The 15253-nt window shown below is 36.2% G+C and overlaps 1 protein-coding gene across 1 annotated transcript in view; it reads right to left on the reverse strand.

Moving 5' to 3' along the window:
- Positions 1-15253, reverse strand: part of SLC9B1 (solute carrier family 9, subfamily B (NHA1, cation proton antiporter 1), member 1) — a 96433-nt gene that overhangs the window by 63802 nt on the left and 17378 nt on the right. The window contains exons 2-3 of the mRNA XM_008580883.1: positions 7733-7802; positions 5662-5806 (exon numbers count right to left, since the gene is read on the reverse strand). Of these exons, the coding sequence (XP_008579105.1) occupies positions 5662-5806; positions 7733-7801 (214 nt within the window). The 5' untranslated portion in view covers position 7802. The remainder of the gene's footprint in view (positions 1-5661; positions 5807-7732; positions 7803-15253) is intronic.

Below are 15253 nucleotides of genomic sequence, written 5' to 3' on the forward strand. Positions count from 1 at the left end.
AGAAGGTCTCAGTTTTTAGTGAGCCTGTGCCCCTGGGCTGTGAACTTTACAAGTACTTCTCAGTTTTTTCCATTCCCTTCGTTGGTACTGAATGGTTAGAGAAGGATGGAATTGGGTATTTACCTTTTCCTTTTCCTGTGTGGAAAACTAAAGGCATCTGGAGCTACATATTTCCTTCCCCTATGCTGGTTAGACTCTAATAAAACCCCTGTACGTTAGGCTCTGGTAAAATAGTTTCTCTTGAGGGCAGGCCTTGTTAAGAAGAAGAATGCTATAGTGATTTTCACAGTGGTTTCTTTCCCCCGTCTCCAGTTCTTTCCCTCTCCCCCTGCTGGTAGGCTCCAGGAGGCAAAACAAAAGTTTGGGCCTCTTCCATCTCTTGACTGGATGGGCCACTCCTGGAGTTTTTAACTCTCAGTCTCTACCACACAAAGCTTCAGCTAATTTGTCAATTACAATTCAGGTTTTCCTACTCTGCTACTGGTTCCCACAGAAGTTTCTGCTCCTGTAAATTATGATTCTCTATATTAATCTGCCTGTATCTCCAATACCTTGGGCAGTGGTTTGCCCTGTGACTCACTTCAATGACGGATCTGAGAAAAGTTGATTTTTCAGTTTGTTCAGCTTTTTATTTGTTGTTAGGAAATAGTTAAGCTCCTTACATGTGGAACTGGAAAACCAGAAGTCTTTGGGATATTATTTTTGAACCCTAAACTTCCAAGACTGCTGACTTCATAAAACTAATGATAAGTTTTTAATGTAGAAATTCTGGCCCCAAGATTATTTGAAAATCATAGTTGGATGATAACAAAGCTTTTATTTCATTTACTTAAAAGGAAAGACAACTTCATGAAAATATGTTAGTACTTTTATTGAAAGTAAGCTATGAAGAAACAAAAAAGGAATAATAGCTTAAAATCTAAACCTACTGCCATAGAAATCTATTTCTTTGGGACTGGAAAAGCCACTCCCCAAATAAGGTATATAAACAGTGTGACTAAATGTAATGAGAATAATTTCTGTGTGCAGTTGAGTTTAGATTTCTTATTTAAATTAACTTGCATACATTGTGGGATTGGTGAATTAACTATTATTTGTAGAAAACTACAGTTCTACTTCCTTTTATTATCCATAGCATATGCTGTTTAAAGGATTTCCTTGATTATTTAATACCACATGTTTGATTCTACATGTTCAATTATATACACACCTGTATATCACTTATTCCATGATCTGGCAGAATGGGACTCCTAACAATGCCATCTTCTAAGCACACCCAGAGAGTGGGATTCCATACCTCGTGTACAAAGGAGCCAGTGTGAACATAAAGGGTGCATGTGTGAGAGAAGAGAGAGAGAGAGAGAGAGAGAGAGATTGATTTTGAAGAGGACAGTACAAAAATATTCACCCCCAAAATAGAAACATGGAATCTATGAAAAAGCCATTTTCCTATAAATGCCTATAAAACTATAAATCAATGAAACATAACAAAGGAGAAATGAATTAGAGATCTATGTTTAAAGTTCAATATTGGTGTTCTAAAATTAATTCCTCACTTGAATTTAGAATGGGGTGAGATGGCCAAATAGAGTCACTTGGAGCTTGTCTGCCCCACAAAAAGGTTTTAAATAATGAATAAACAAGCATATCTCTATGGGAGTGCCAGAGGAAATATGCTAGAGAGCACCAGGAGATCAGGAAAACACCTCCACAGCCATGAAGATAAACAATAAGAGAAGAAGAAAGGAACGAAAGGTATTCAAGACAATTAGAAGACAATCAACAAAATGATAGGACTAAGACCTCACCTATCAGTAATAACCTTGAATGTAAATGAATTAAATGCCCCCATTAAAAGCCATATACTGGCTGAATAAATTAAAAAGCAAAGCAAAACAAATATATGCTGCCTGCTTCATCTATAGGACAGAAATAGACTTAATAGACTAAAAGTGAAGGGATAAAAAAAGAGATTCCATATAAAAGAAAACTAAAAGCAAGCAGGAATAGCCATACTTATATCAGATAAAACAGACTTTAATCAAAACCTCTAAAAAGAGACAAAGAAGGACATTATATGATGATAAAGGGTTCATTTCTGCAAGAGGATATAACGATTATAAATATATATGTACCTGATGCTGGAGCACCCAGATATATAAGGCAAATATCATAAGATTTAAAGGGAAAGATAGACACCAACACAACAATAGATGGAGATTTCAACACCCCCATTCTCAGCACTGGACAGATCATCCAGACATTAAATTGACAGAGAAACATTGGGTTTAAACAGCACTATAGGCCAAATGGACCTAACAGACACTTATAGAACATTTTATCCAGCAGCTGCATTCTTTTCATCAGCACATGAAACATTCTTCAGGATTGACCATGTATGTTAGGCCATAAAACAAGTCTTAACAAGTTTTAAAAAATTTAAATCACATCAAGTATCTTTTCATACCACAATGAAATCAAATTAGAAATCAAAAAGAGGAACTTTGGAAACTACACAAATACTTGGTAATTAAACATGCTCTTGAACAACCAACAGGTTAATGAAGATATTAAGAAGAAAATTAAGAAATTTCTTTAAACAAATGAAGATAGAAACACAACATATCAAAACTTACACAATACAGCAAAAGCATTATTAAGATGGAATTTTATAGCCATTAAAGTCTACCTTAAAAGCATAGAAAGATTTCAAATAAACAACCTAAAGATGCACTTCAAGGAACTGGAAAAGTAAAAATAAACCAAACCAAAAATAAACAGAAGAAAAGAAATAATAAAAATGAGAGCAAAAATTTTAAAAAAATTGAGACTAAACATAATGCAATAGATTAATGAAATGAAATGCTGGTTCACTGAAAGAATAAACAAAATCAACAAACCATTATTAGCTAACTTATCAAGAAAATAAAGAGCACTCCTATTTTTCCTTTTGCATGAATCTGGTAATTTAGCAGTGATGTGAAACATATTTATGTCATTTTTCCTCTTTGCCATAATGAGCAGAAATAAAAATTTTTAAATTCTCAAATGTGTTTATTGAAAGCTAAAAGTAGCCTACAATTATGATGTTTCCAGGATTTTTAGTTAAGTTCTTGAAAGATGATACAATACAAAACAAAAACAAAACGGAAAAATTAAAAAAAAAGAAAAAATTTCAAAAAAATTAAAATTTTATATATATTTGTCTGCTTCAGTCCAGCAGATTTAAGAGCAACAACCTATGCTTTAGAGTAAAAGTTGATTTCCATTAAGCACTCCTTGATATGGTCCATCAAACACAGCACATAAATATTTTGTAAGTATCTTAAAAAATACATAGTACCAAGTACGGGAAACTAAGTGTTTTCAACCATTTCTATCACTTTTTTAAACAAATTTTATTTTATTTGGTCAATATACAATGTGGGTTGTATATTCTGGATATTAATCCTTTGTCACATGTATATTTTGCAAATATTTTCTCCCACTCTGTTGGTTGTCTTTTCACTCTGTTGATTGTTTCTTTCACTGTCCAGAAGCTTTTTAGTTTGATATAATCCCATTTGTAAGGGTGGTTGTGTGGTGGTGAACTCCCGCAGTTTTTGTTTGTCTGAGAAATATACTATTTGCCCTTGCAGGGTAGAGTACTGGGTTTGGTACCTGAAAAATAACTACCACTGCCATAAAAACTCAAGAAAAATCAAAACCCACTAGTAAAATAAAAATGGCAACAATGAAGAGAAAAAAAATAAGTTGATCTACAACCCAAGACATCAACAAATACAGAAGATAAACAGTAAATCAGAAAGAAAGGAACAAAAGACACTTTAGACATCCAAACAAAATGCTAGGAGTAAATCAACACTTTTCAATAACAACTCAATGTAAAAGGATTAAATTCCCCAATCAAAAGACACAGACTGGCTGATGATTAAAAAGGAGAACCCAACTATATGCTGCCTTCAAGAGACCCACCTCACCTATCAAGACTCACATAGACTAAGAGTGAAAGGATGGAAAAAGATTTACCATGCAAACAAAATGAAAAACGAGCTGCAGTAGCTATTCTTATATCTGATAAAATAGACTTTAAACTAAAAACCATAAAAAGAGACAATGAGGGACACTACATAATGATAAAAGGATTGATCCATCAAGAAGACATAACAATCATAAATATATATGCACCCAATGTCAGAGCAGCCAGATTGATAAAGCAAACTCTATCAGACCTAAAGAAGTAAATAGACACTAATACCATAACAGCAGGGGACATGAACACCCCACTATCAATATTGGACAGATCATCTAGGCAAAGAATCAGCAGAGAAACACAAGATCTAAACAACACTCTAGACCAATTGGACTTGGCAGATATCTACAGAACATTCCATCCAACAACATCATAATATTCATTCTTCTCATCAGCACATGGCTCAGTCTCCAGGATAAATCACATGTTAGGTCATAAATCAAGTCTCAACAAATTCAAAAAAATTGGAACTATCACTTTGTTTATGATAAAAAACAGGGTTCTGACTGGGGCATATTCTATTTTAGTGAGTGCTACTATAGGTTCGTCTATGGGTGTGCTTCTACTCTTGTTGACATAAAACAAATTCTGTGCTTAAAAGAATGGTAAAAATGAAATGCAAGTTAGGATATATTTTATGCAGTTTCACTCTCAAAGGCATTAATAAATTATAAAATGTGGTTTAAAAAATAGAATAACCTCAATTAGTTCTTGAGCAAACTGCAGTGTAACCTCAGTGGATAATCTTTGGTGACCAATACATTTACCTCTCTTCTACAGGCCCTGGCCCTACTCCTAACAACTAGTCTAAGGAAATTGTGCACTAAATAGACGGAGTTATAGGAACATGCACGTAAGACATATGCACAGAAAGTATGTTTACAAAGGCGTCCAAGAACTTACACTGGCAGATGAGGATCGTTCAAGTTCAGAGAAAAGCTTGTTTCAGAGCCATCAAAATACTGACATTAACTAAAAAGCAACCTTTCCTAATGAAATACCAATGAATAGAATTTGCTTTCAGAAGTTTAAAGTTAGCAAGCAGTGAATAAGAAAGTAAACATTTAAAACTTCAATTACTTCTCCATCATATTTTAATCTAATTTTTGTTCTCTATAGGAGGTCAAAACCTCTCAAGGTTAATCATACAGAATATTTATAAAGAAAACAAGAAAACCTCTTTATAAATATTTGGCGACAATGAGACTCTTTAAATGTTAGTGCAAAAGCAAATTTTATACAACTCAGGGTTGCAGCTGTTTTAAAATTGGGGCCTAATTTTAATAAGACCCTTATTACTGTCAGGGGTATAATGTTCTTTCTAGCTAACTTAAAACTAAATGTCAAAAGTAGGTTTTAAATAAAAATCTTTAATCAACGCTGCTTCTAATCTCCAAAATTTAACATAAAGAGGCATGAAAAGATTAAAATATAGCACTCTTAAGCAATATTTTCTTTTTTTTTTTTGAATGATTCAAGGAAATATTTCCTCTTTGTCCATATACTGCTTGTAACAGAGCTGATCATCTGATCTGGAATATATAAACAATGGCTTTGTTGTCTCCTGTTTTAATATTAATCAACTGTATTTCTCATTTTCTTTCCATTTACATTACTTATTCACATACCATTTGTAATAATTCTATTCAATATTCCCTCTGGAGGACAAGAAATATGTATCATCTTTTTCGTCTGTGGTTTTGTTTCCTCTGTTTCTGATAGGACAGTTTCTTTAGTTTCTTCACATGCATTACTATTAGGATCATTGAGGATCTGAAGTAAAACAAGGAAATCTTTTGAGAACTATACTTTACATACAATATTATGAATGTACTAAACCACCTTAATTTAATTTTAATTTCATAATTAAAGTTATATTATTACTGTCAACATAGGGACTTGAATTACACATACAAAAGAATCATATTTTATATCAATAGGTATTTGAGGATATCACAATAGTGCATTTTGCAAGACACCTTGATCTAACCTTTTATATCCTTCAGTCCCCACCATTTTCATTTACAATTTATGAACACTGAATAAGTGAGCCTACAGTGTGGGCATAATAATTAAGAGTGTCCATCCTTAGTCTACTTCAGTTTATTAACCAAAATTTTCATGGAATGAAAACATGACTAAATTAGAAAGGAGGTGTAATATAATTTTACTTGGGTTCCTCTCATTTGAAAAATTATATAACTGAAAGAAAAATAAGAATAACATAGGTCAAGCCTTCAGAAATTCAAGCATGTTTCCACTAATATTTATAGATAACATATTTAGTTAGTTAGTGGGTATACCTCAATTTTCTTTTCAGGTAGTTAGTCTAATTATAAAACTGCTGATTTAGAAAAAAGGAATTTTGGTTTGTGAGAAGACTGAGAAGCTTCTCTCAATGCAAAAAAGAAACCGAAACAACAACAAAAAAACCCGAGTAGAGTTAGCTGTGGAATAGAGATTGCCATATTTGCCTTATGGTCATTATGTGTATGTGAGTACGTGTGCATGTGTATGTGTGTTTGGAAGGTTTTATCCTCCACATGCACACAAACATACACGCCAGCACTTTGAGTGTGTTGACAACATTTTGAGTGCAGTGGTAGAGAAAACATCCCATCGCTACAGAAAATAGTAACAAAAGCTGGAGTGCATGGACAGATTGAGAAAGGAGAGAGTTAACATTTAATAACTAGGGAAACACAGATCCACAGCAGCTGATGGCTAAAAATGAATTATGTAGCTCTTTAAGATCAAAGTTCTTCAAACCTGATTATGATTAACATGTTGGAGTTCCGATGTAGAAACTTTTTCTGGAAATCCAGTCACTGTATAAAAGGGCTAAAGACAAAATGGCGAATTTTTATTAGGGTGGGTGAAAGGTCATATACAGTAAAACCATATCATTTTAAGTTTTATTATTTCAGAATTTATAATAAATTGACTTGGACTAGTATAAATTCTTCACAGATAGTGATTAGAATCAATGGTGAATACTTACAATATTTTAAAAAATAACTTTATGACCCTTAAGAATGATAGAAATTGCTATTTTAAAAAATAAGCAATTTAGGGCTGGCCCGTGGCTCACTCGGGAGAGTGTGGTGCTGATAACACCAGGGCCACGGGTTCGGATCCCATATAGGGATGGCCAGTTGCTCGCTGGGTGAGCGTGATGCTGACAACACCAAGTCAAGGGTTAAGATCCCCTTACTGGTCATCTTTAAAAAAAAAAAAAAAAAAGCAATTTATAATTCTAATTATGAGCAATTACTATTTAGTAAAACTAGACCAACAAAAGGTCTAATGACTTACTCTACATGCTTATGAAAATTAAACTTGGGTCTCTTAAAAATACATAGCACAACATTTTAATTAAATTAGACTTATCTTTACCTCTATTAGCTTAAATTAATGAGTTTTTCCTGGGCATGGCAAGAAATAATAAGCCACATTTCTCCTTACTCCCCAAATCTTCCCTCTCTAGGTCCAAATACCTTATAGTCGCACCTTTCCATCTGTTCCATTCTTTCTGCTCGTTTTCCAAGATCCATTAAAACCAGATATTTCAAACAGTCCACTTTTCATTTTTTAACCAGCATACAAAAGAAACCTAACTAATTGGTAAACTTTAGAAATAAATTTGAAGATCAGATTAATTTTTAGATGATATGTTACAATAGAGTGTTAAGCTTTTACCTGAGGAGTTGTAGATGTTTGGAAGTTTTTTTCCTCCAAATGTTCATTTTTTGATTCTGTGCTGTGCATGCTAAGATTTAAAAGAAAAATAACTTGAAAGAAAAAACAGGACTATAAATCCATAATGAAAACAAACATGTTTAAATTGGATTAATGTTTTGATGACTTTTTAATCATCAAGTTTATCATAGTCAAGTCAGATGTCTTTATAGGCAAAAATCAGCTCCAAATATTCATTTTTAAAGTTATTAACCAAAGCCATGTGCATAAGTTTTAAAAACCATTACCATACAGAAATGTAACCCTTCTCAATAGTTCATAATGTTGGGCCATATCTTAAATGCATATATCGGAATATTCAGTTCTTTATTTTATGCACTGAGCTAGTATGTTTGAAATAATTTCCACCGTTCATTTACTCTATTTTCAGTCACACTCCTGCATAACAGACTCCAGGAAAACCTAAACTCTGACCAACTACATTAATACTTGCATCTATAAGTTACTGGTACATGCCATATTTTTACGTCGTCTATTCCAGCATTTAAACATATCTGTAAAGTTTTATTTTGAATGAGAATGAACTAGAAGCACATCAAAAGACAAATTACGGGCCGGCCCGGTGGCGCACTGGATAGTGCGCCGCTTGGGAAGCGCGGCGGCGCTCCCGTCCGAGGGTTCGGATTCGTATAACTTCGTATAATGTATGCTATACGAAGTTATTACGGTCCAAGGACTAGACAGGGGGCCGGCCCGGTGGCGCACTGGATAGTGCGCCGCTTGGGAAGCGCAGCGGCGCTCCCGCCCGAGGGTTCGGATCCCACATACAGACCAGTTCCCGCTCACTGGCTGAGCAAGGCGCGGGAGCAACACCGAGGGTTGCAATCCCATTGCCGGTCCCCGGTCCGGTACAGGGGCAACACTGAGGGTTGCGATCCGTTGCCGGACACGGAAAAAGACAAAAGACAAAAAAAAAAAAAAAGACAAATTACGTCTGGGAACTTTTATTTTAAAATATCTGTTATCTCTACCTTCTTTGTGATCTTTGCAGGTTTTGAGTGTAGGGAGAGTACCTTTTGTCTTAAAAATATCTTTCAATTCGGGAGTTAACTGTTGAGGACAAAATTTTAAATTTCAAGTTTTAAGTTTTAGTATATTACCATACCCCATGGTATACTATAGACATTTTTTTTAAAGTTACTATACTTTTTAAAAAGGCAAGCAATTTTAATAATGAAATGTCTTAATGAAAAAGGAGTGGAAAGGAACATTAACATTTGAGTATCTACCATATGCTAGGTGCTTTACAGCTATTGCTTCAAAAAAAATTTTCTTTGGTGGCTGGCCCGTATGGGAATCTGAACCCTTGACCTTGATATTGTCTCAATTTAATGAAGTAAGATATTACTGTGTAAAAGCCCATATGGAATTATAACTGAATTTATGACTTTATTAAAGCAGAAAATATTTATTTTTAAAACTGTTAAAAATTAGATCTAAGTCTTTTAAAAATGTAATTCCATTTTAATTAAAGTGATTGTCAAAATTACTACCTTACCATTAGAATGACTACTTGGTCATCAGCTGTTAGTGATGTCTGAGGTACGGTCTGGTGGGCCTGATAGTCAGCCTCAACCCACCCAGTCCTCTTACTATTGAGGCCACCGAAAGGTAGATTTTTAGCTAAAGCTCTTTGTTTATGTAACCTTACAGCTGGAATGTGCTTGTTTGCAGAGGACCCCTGAGAGTTGGTTTAGCAGTTAAACAGTTTGCATCTTTGGCTTCTGTAACCATGTTGCCTGCTTGGTTACATAAGCCACCTGAATGTGGAGAAACTGCTTGCCCTAGATATATGTTTAGAAATTAAAACTTACAGAACTCACCTAACCACACTTCCTGCTTCTGTAAAGTTGCTTGAATAAGACCCTAGTTTCTGTAACTCTGCCTGGATTCAGGCAGGGCCAATAAAAAGCTTGTATGCCTGTTCAAGAAAAGTATACAATCACAACCTTCCCTGTACTCAGGGTCCCAGGCTTTGGAACGTGAGTTCACCTGGGTCCTGCTAGCGTAATAAACTCTCTGACTCTCTACCTCTCTGAGTGACTGGGATTGTCTCCTCGCTGAGTTTGAGATCTTTCCATAACATTACCAGGTTCTTGACTCAGCCACACTATAGAATTCAAGGGCAGAGTCACAGTAGAATGCGAGAATAGGTTTAATATAACAGATAAGAAATACAAGTTCCACAGAGAGAGTATAGCATAGCTCCAGAGACTGAGCAGGGCCCACACCAAATTTAACACAAAAGTAAGTTCAGTACAGACATCAAGTCTAACACAAAAGCAAGAAACACATACTTAAAGTTCAGTACAAAGTGCAGGCTGGCTCCAGAGAATGAGCAGCTGCTCGCTGAAAGTAAGTTTGATACAAAATAAAGTATATGCACCTTAGCCAGCAAAGTGCAGGTTGCCTCCAGGAAAGTGAGCAACAAACCCTGCTTTCAGCTGGGAATTCAGCTTTTATAGTTTCTCTATCTACCGAATGTCCAATTAAAGGGGTGGTTCCCAGTCATGTAACATTTCATCTTGTACATGCTCAGTCTCTTCCTGGAGCATGTTCATCTGTGAGACCTTACCATATGCACCAGGCATATTCAAAAATACTGAGCATGCCCAGCCACTGGATTTGCATAAGCCAGTCCCTTGTCTCATCTTTTCCCGCTGGTGCTGAAAATAGGTCTAACTGGCAACAGTAACTTTCCTTCAGGGAAGAGCCCAGAGCAGGGGGCCTGAGACCTCAGGGAGTGGCTGAAAACACAGAGGCATGTCCTGAAACCTGAGCCCAGGGAAACTGAGCACCTCCTATATCATTAGAGCAGGAGCTCAGTTGTAGTAACCTCTAAGAACAAGGAAGGTGAGTGAATTACCTAAATTGTGTCAAATTTTGGAGGGATATGTTGAAGATTAGAACCATTAAAAAGTTTGGTTTAGAGTGCACATGAATTTTAAGGTCAGGACACAAAGTTAATTCACTCACTTAATGTTTGAATGGCTACTATTCTGGGTTCTGAAGGTAAAGCAGCAAAACAAAATAGAAATAAATACAGGTTTCTGCTTTCATGGAGCTTATATTCTTGCTGGGGGAAAGGGGAAGACAATAAATGAAATTTTCAGATTGTGATAAGTACTGAAGAAAATAAATGAGGATGATAGTACAGTGATCAAGGTGACATTTGAACGGTGACCTAAATGAGGAGAAGCTGAGTCATAACTAGGAAGACGGAAAAGGAGCAAGCAAACATAACACCAAGAATCATACAAATAGAGATATCAAGAAATCAGGCAGCATATTTTAAGATCTGCAAGGATATAATGATTAGGATGGTAGGGTTTGGAATCCAGGCAAGAAAAGTATGAATTAAAGCTCAAAACGTAGGTAAGGAGTCTGAATAATAAACATACAGATTAGCAGCTCTAAGAGAAGCTTGACACTGAATCAAGCAATATGTTGACTGGCAAGTGGTAAATACTCTTTACATATCTGCCCAAAGTGGAATTGGTAAGTGTTATCCTAGTAACTGAAGGCAAGCATTTTGGAGCTGTGATAGAAATGTATTCCACTCTCCCTTTTAACTTTTAATAACTGTGGAATGTGATTTATATCCATAGGCCTTAATTTCCTTATCTGAAAAATATTGATATAATAAGCTTAACTTATCGGATATCATAAGGATTAAATGGCATAGAAATAGCTGACACAAGCTGGGCTGAACTGTTACGCACTTAATGTGAATCATCTTATTCAATTATAACAACAACAATATGAGATATTTACGATTATTATCACCATTTTACAGATGTTGAAACTGAGACCCAGGAAGATCAAGTAACTTTCTCAAAGTCATACAACTAGCAATTGGCAGAACTGGAATTTGAACCAAATACTTTTTAATATTACTCAAATCCTTGTTATTGATGGTGTTGTATGTCTTTTTCCTTTTAGCTATTCTGGTGATACTGCGTTGTGAATTTAAATTGCATTTTCTTGACAATTAATGAGCACTCTTTTATATATTATTGGCCATTTCAATATCTTATTTAATAAAATGTCTATTCAAATCTGTTGCCAATTTAAAAATCTTATTGGATGCCATTTTCATATTGATTTGCTGGAGTTCTTTATGTATTCTAGACATAAATCTTTTATTGGATATATAAATAGCCAATATTATTTCCCATTCTGTGGACTGTCTTTTCACTCTGATGATGTCTTTTTAAAAATATATTTTAATTTGGCCCAGTTTATCCTTTTCTTCCTCTATGGAAGCTCTGAAACTTTTATTGTTTCAGAAATCTTTGCCAACCCTGAGGTCATAAAAGTATTCTATATATTCTTCTAGGATCATTATTGTTTTAACTTTCACATTTAGGCCTTATGGTCCATCTGGAATTGATTTTCATGTATGGGATGTGAAGCAGAGATCAAAATTCATTTTTTCTCATATTAGTATTTAATTGACCCAGCACCACTTACTAAAAAGATCATCTCTTACCCATTGCATTGCAGTGTCACCTTTATTGTAAGTCAGGTGACCACATGAGTGAATTTATTTTTGGATTCTAGTCTGTTCCATTGGCCCATTTTTCTGTCCTTATGCCAACATTACACTAGTGTTTGTATAATAGGTATTGATATCTGGTGTACTACATTCTCCAGTTTTGTTCTTCAGAGTAGGATTGACTCTTCGTATTTCCACAAAAATTTTAGAATCAAGTTGTCAGTTTACACACACACATGCACACAAACACACACTGCTGGAATTTTGAATAAAATTACATTGAATCTCTCTCTCTTTCTCTCTCTCTATTGATCTATACATCAATTGGGGAGAACTGACATCTTAACAGTATTGAAGTTTTCAATCCTTGAACACTGTATATCCCTCCACTTATTTAGATTTTCTTTGATTTACCTTAATAATGTTATGTAGTTTTCAGTGTAGAGATCTCACTTAGGCTTATTTTAGGTATTTGATATTTTTTGAATGCTCACAAAAATATTATCATCTTTGTTCTGGGTTGAATGTGTCCTCCAAAAGTTCATGTGTTGGAAACTTGATCCCCATTGTAACAGTGTTAAGAGCATGGAAAATCCATTTATGATATTTGAAATATGTGCCTTTATGAGATGATTGGATTGTGAGGACTATGCCCTCATGAATGGATTAATCCATTTATGGAGTAATGGGTTAATGGGCTATCAGTGAGTAGATTAGGGGCTTACAAGGAGAGCAAGTGAGCATATTAATAAACACTCTTGTCCAGCCCTCGTTATGTGATACCCTATGTTGACACAGGACTCTGTGAAGAGTTCCCAAAAGTAGAAGGCCCTCAACATATGTGTCCTCTGGACCTTGGATGTCTCAGCCTCCAAAACTGTAAGAAATAAATTTCAGTTCCTTATAAATTACCTAGCATCTGGTATTCTTTTATAAGCAACAGAAAATGGACTAATATAGAATACTGCTACTGAGAAGTGGAGTGTTGTTCATAAAAAATACCTGAAAATGTGGGAGCAGCTTTAGAACTGGGTGGTGGGCAGAGGCTGGAAGAATTTGGAGGAGCAGGCTAGAAAAACCCTAGGTTCTGGTGAGGGCTTAGAAGGTAGGAAGACCCAAGAAGGTTTGGAACTTCTTAGATATTAGTCAAATGGTAGTGATTAGAATGATGATAGAAATATGGACTGTAAAGACCATTCTGAGGAGGCCTCATATGTAAATGAGGAGTTTATTGGACACTGGAGCAAAGCTCATCATTGTTATGAACTGGCAAAGAACCTGGCTGAATCATGTTCATGCCCAAGGGCTTTACAGAAAGTGAAACTTAAAAGCAATGAACTAGGGTATTTGGAAGAAGAAATACCTAAGCAGCAAAACATTGAGGCCACTGCATGGCTCCTTTTAACTGCATACAGTGAAATGAGAGAAAAAAGAGATGACTTAAAGATAGAATTTATAATTAAAAGAGAAGCAGAATGTAAAAAATTGGAAAACTCTCAGCATGGCCACATAAAGAGTGAAAAAGTGTATTTGGGAGAGAAAACAAAGGGTGTAGCACAGCAACTGTTTGCTAAGGAGATTAGTATGAAGAGAAGGGATCACTAACAGAATGGAAGACCGACCCTAAAGGCATTTCAGAGATCTTCAAGGCTGGTCCTCCCATCACAGGCCCAGAGGCCTGGGAAGTCAGATGGCTTTGGGGAACAGGCCCAGGGTACCCTCCATAAGCTCACTGCTCAGGGCTGCCTTGGGTGTCTGTTCCAAGCATTCCAGTACAGCACTCCTTGGCAGCCCCAGCTGTAGCTAAATTGGCCCCAGGTACTGCTGGACCAGCAGCTTCAGAAGATTCAAGCAGAAATCCCTAGCAGGATCCACATGGTATTGTCTTCAAACTTGCAGACTGTAGGAGCTGTGGAAGAATGGCAGCTTCCACCCAAATTTCAAAGGTGTATGGAAAAGTCTGGGGGCCCAGGAAGAAATCTGTTGCAGGGGCAGAGTCACCACAGACAGACTTCCTAGAACAATTCCAAGTGGAAATGGGGGTTGGAGTTGAGGCAGAGGACCCCCACCAGGACCAAACTTAGTGAAGCCATGGGAATGAGGCAACCATTGAGACTCCAGAACTGTGGAACTTCCAGTGTGCAACATCAGCCTGGGAGAGCTGAAGTATGGGCTAAGTCCAGAAAAGTCATATGGGTGGGGATGCCCAAGGCCTTGGGGGCCCAATATCTGCTCCACTGCATAGAGGATGCTGGACATGGAATCAAGGGACATTTTTCTACAGCTTTGAGATTTAATTCCCTGCCTTCTTGGGTTCTGAACATGCTTAAGACCTCTTACCCCTTCCTTTTGGCTCATTTCTCCCTTTTGCAAGGGGAATGTCTGTCTTATGCCTGTCCCACCATTGTATCTTGGAAGCAGATAACTTCTTTTGATTTCACAGCTGAGACTTTGAACTTTGGAGTTGGCACTGGAATGCGTTAAGACCTTGGGGCTATGGGGATGGAATGAATGTATTTACATGTGAGAGGACATACATTTTGGGGGACAGGGGCGGAATGCTCTGGGTTGAATGTGTTTCTCAAAAATTTATGTATTGGAAACTTGATCCCCATTGTAACAGTGTTAAGAGGGTGGGAAATCCATTTATGATATTTGAAATGTGGGTCTTTAAGAGGTGATTGGATTGTGAGGACTACGCCCTTGTGAATGGATTAATCCACTCACGGAGTAATGGGTTAATGGTTTAATGGACTATCAGAGAGTAGACTGAGGGCTTTATAAAGAAAGCAAGTGAGCATGTTAATAAATACTCTTACTCAACCCTCATTATGTGATATCCTATGTTGCCCCAGGATTTTGTGGAGAGTTCTCACCAAGAAGAAGGCCCTCACCAGATGTTCCCCCTGATCTTGGACATCCCAGCCTCCCAAACTGTAAGAAACAAAGTTCATTTCTTTACA

Source organism: Galeopterus variegatus, unplaced genomic scaffold (assembly GCF_000696425.1).
Source record: "Galeopterus variegatus unplaced genomic scaffold, G_variegatus-3.0.2 Scaffold88, whole genome shotgun sequence".
NCBI lineage: Eukaryota > Metazoa > Chordata > Mammalia > Dermoptera > Cynocephalidae > Galeopterus > Galeopterus variegatus.